This window comes from Monoraphidium neglectum (genome assembly GCF_000611645.1).
Source record: "Monoraphidium neglectum strain SAG 48.87 unplaced genomic scaffold scaffold06307, whole genome shotgun sequence".
NCBI classification, from domain to species: Eukaryota; Viridiplantae; Chlorophyta; class Chlorophyceae; order Sphaeropleales; family Selenastraceae; genus Monoraphidium; species Monoraphidium neglectum.
The window spans coordinates 1,885-2,542 of NW_014007331.1; the positions used below are offsets into that span (position 1 = coordinate 1,885).

General features: G+C 75.1%; 1 protein-coding gene across 1 annotated transcript in view; it reads left to right on the top strand.

Moving 5' to 3' along the window:
- Window positions 1-72, top strand: part of MNEG_16381 (hypothetical protein) — a gene marked incomplete at both ends in the record, with an annotated part of 1,952 nt that extends 1,880 nt beyond the window's left edge. Inside the window, one exon of the mRNA XM_014035149.1 lies at window positions 43-72. Coding sequence (XP_013890603.1) covers window positions 43-72 — 30 coding nt within the window. The remainder of the gene's footprint in view (window positions 1-42) is intronic.
- Window positions 73-658: the final 586 nt, after the last annotated feature.

A 658-nucleotide genomic window follows, 5' to 3' on the forward strand; every position in this document is an offset into this window, starting at 1 on the left:
GGGGGGAGGGGCGCTGCTGGCAGTGCCTGTCCGGCTGGTCAGGGGATGCGGGTGGTGCATGAGGTGCCTTAATCGAGCAGAACAGGGCGGGGGCTGGTGCAGGTGCCAGATGCTAGCAGCTCGTATAAATGGACGTCAATCATTTGGTGCCCGAAGAATGCGCCTTCTCGGCATCCAATCCTCGCCACATCGACCTCATCGCGAACGCGGTCGGCAGGTGACGACCCCGCGCCGCTGGCCGCCGCGCCGCTCGACCCCTGCGGCGCCTTTGCCGTCGTCAACGCGCTCCGCCCCGTCCCGCCCCACGGCGGGGCCGCGCGCGTGCTGGTCGCCTTCTGCCCGCCGGCCACGGGGCCCCACCGCGACGTCCTCGCCCTGAGGTCCGCCAAGAGCCGCCTGCGGTTCGAGCTGCGCGGCGAGGGGGTCGCCCCCAGGCTGGAGGTGCGGGGCGCGGGCGGGGCGGACGCCCTTGACCTGGGGGACGTGCTGGCGGGTGATGCGCGGGAGGCCAGGGTCACGCTGGTCAACCCCAGCCCCTTCCCGGTGGCGTTCACGACCCGCTTCGTGGGGGCCGCCCCCGGCCGCCTGGCGGGCCGAAGCGGCGGAGACGCCGGCGGCGGCGGCGGCACGGGGGCGGCCGGCGGGCCCTCTGCGGCGG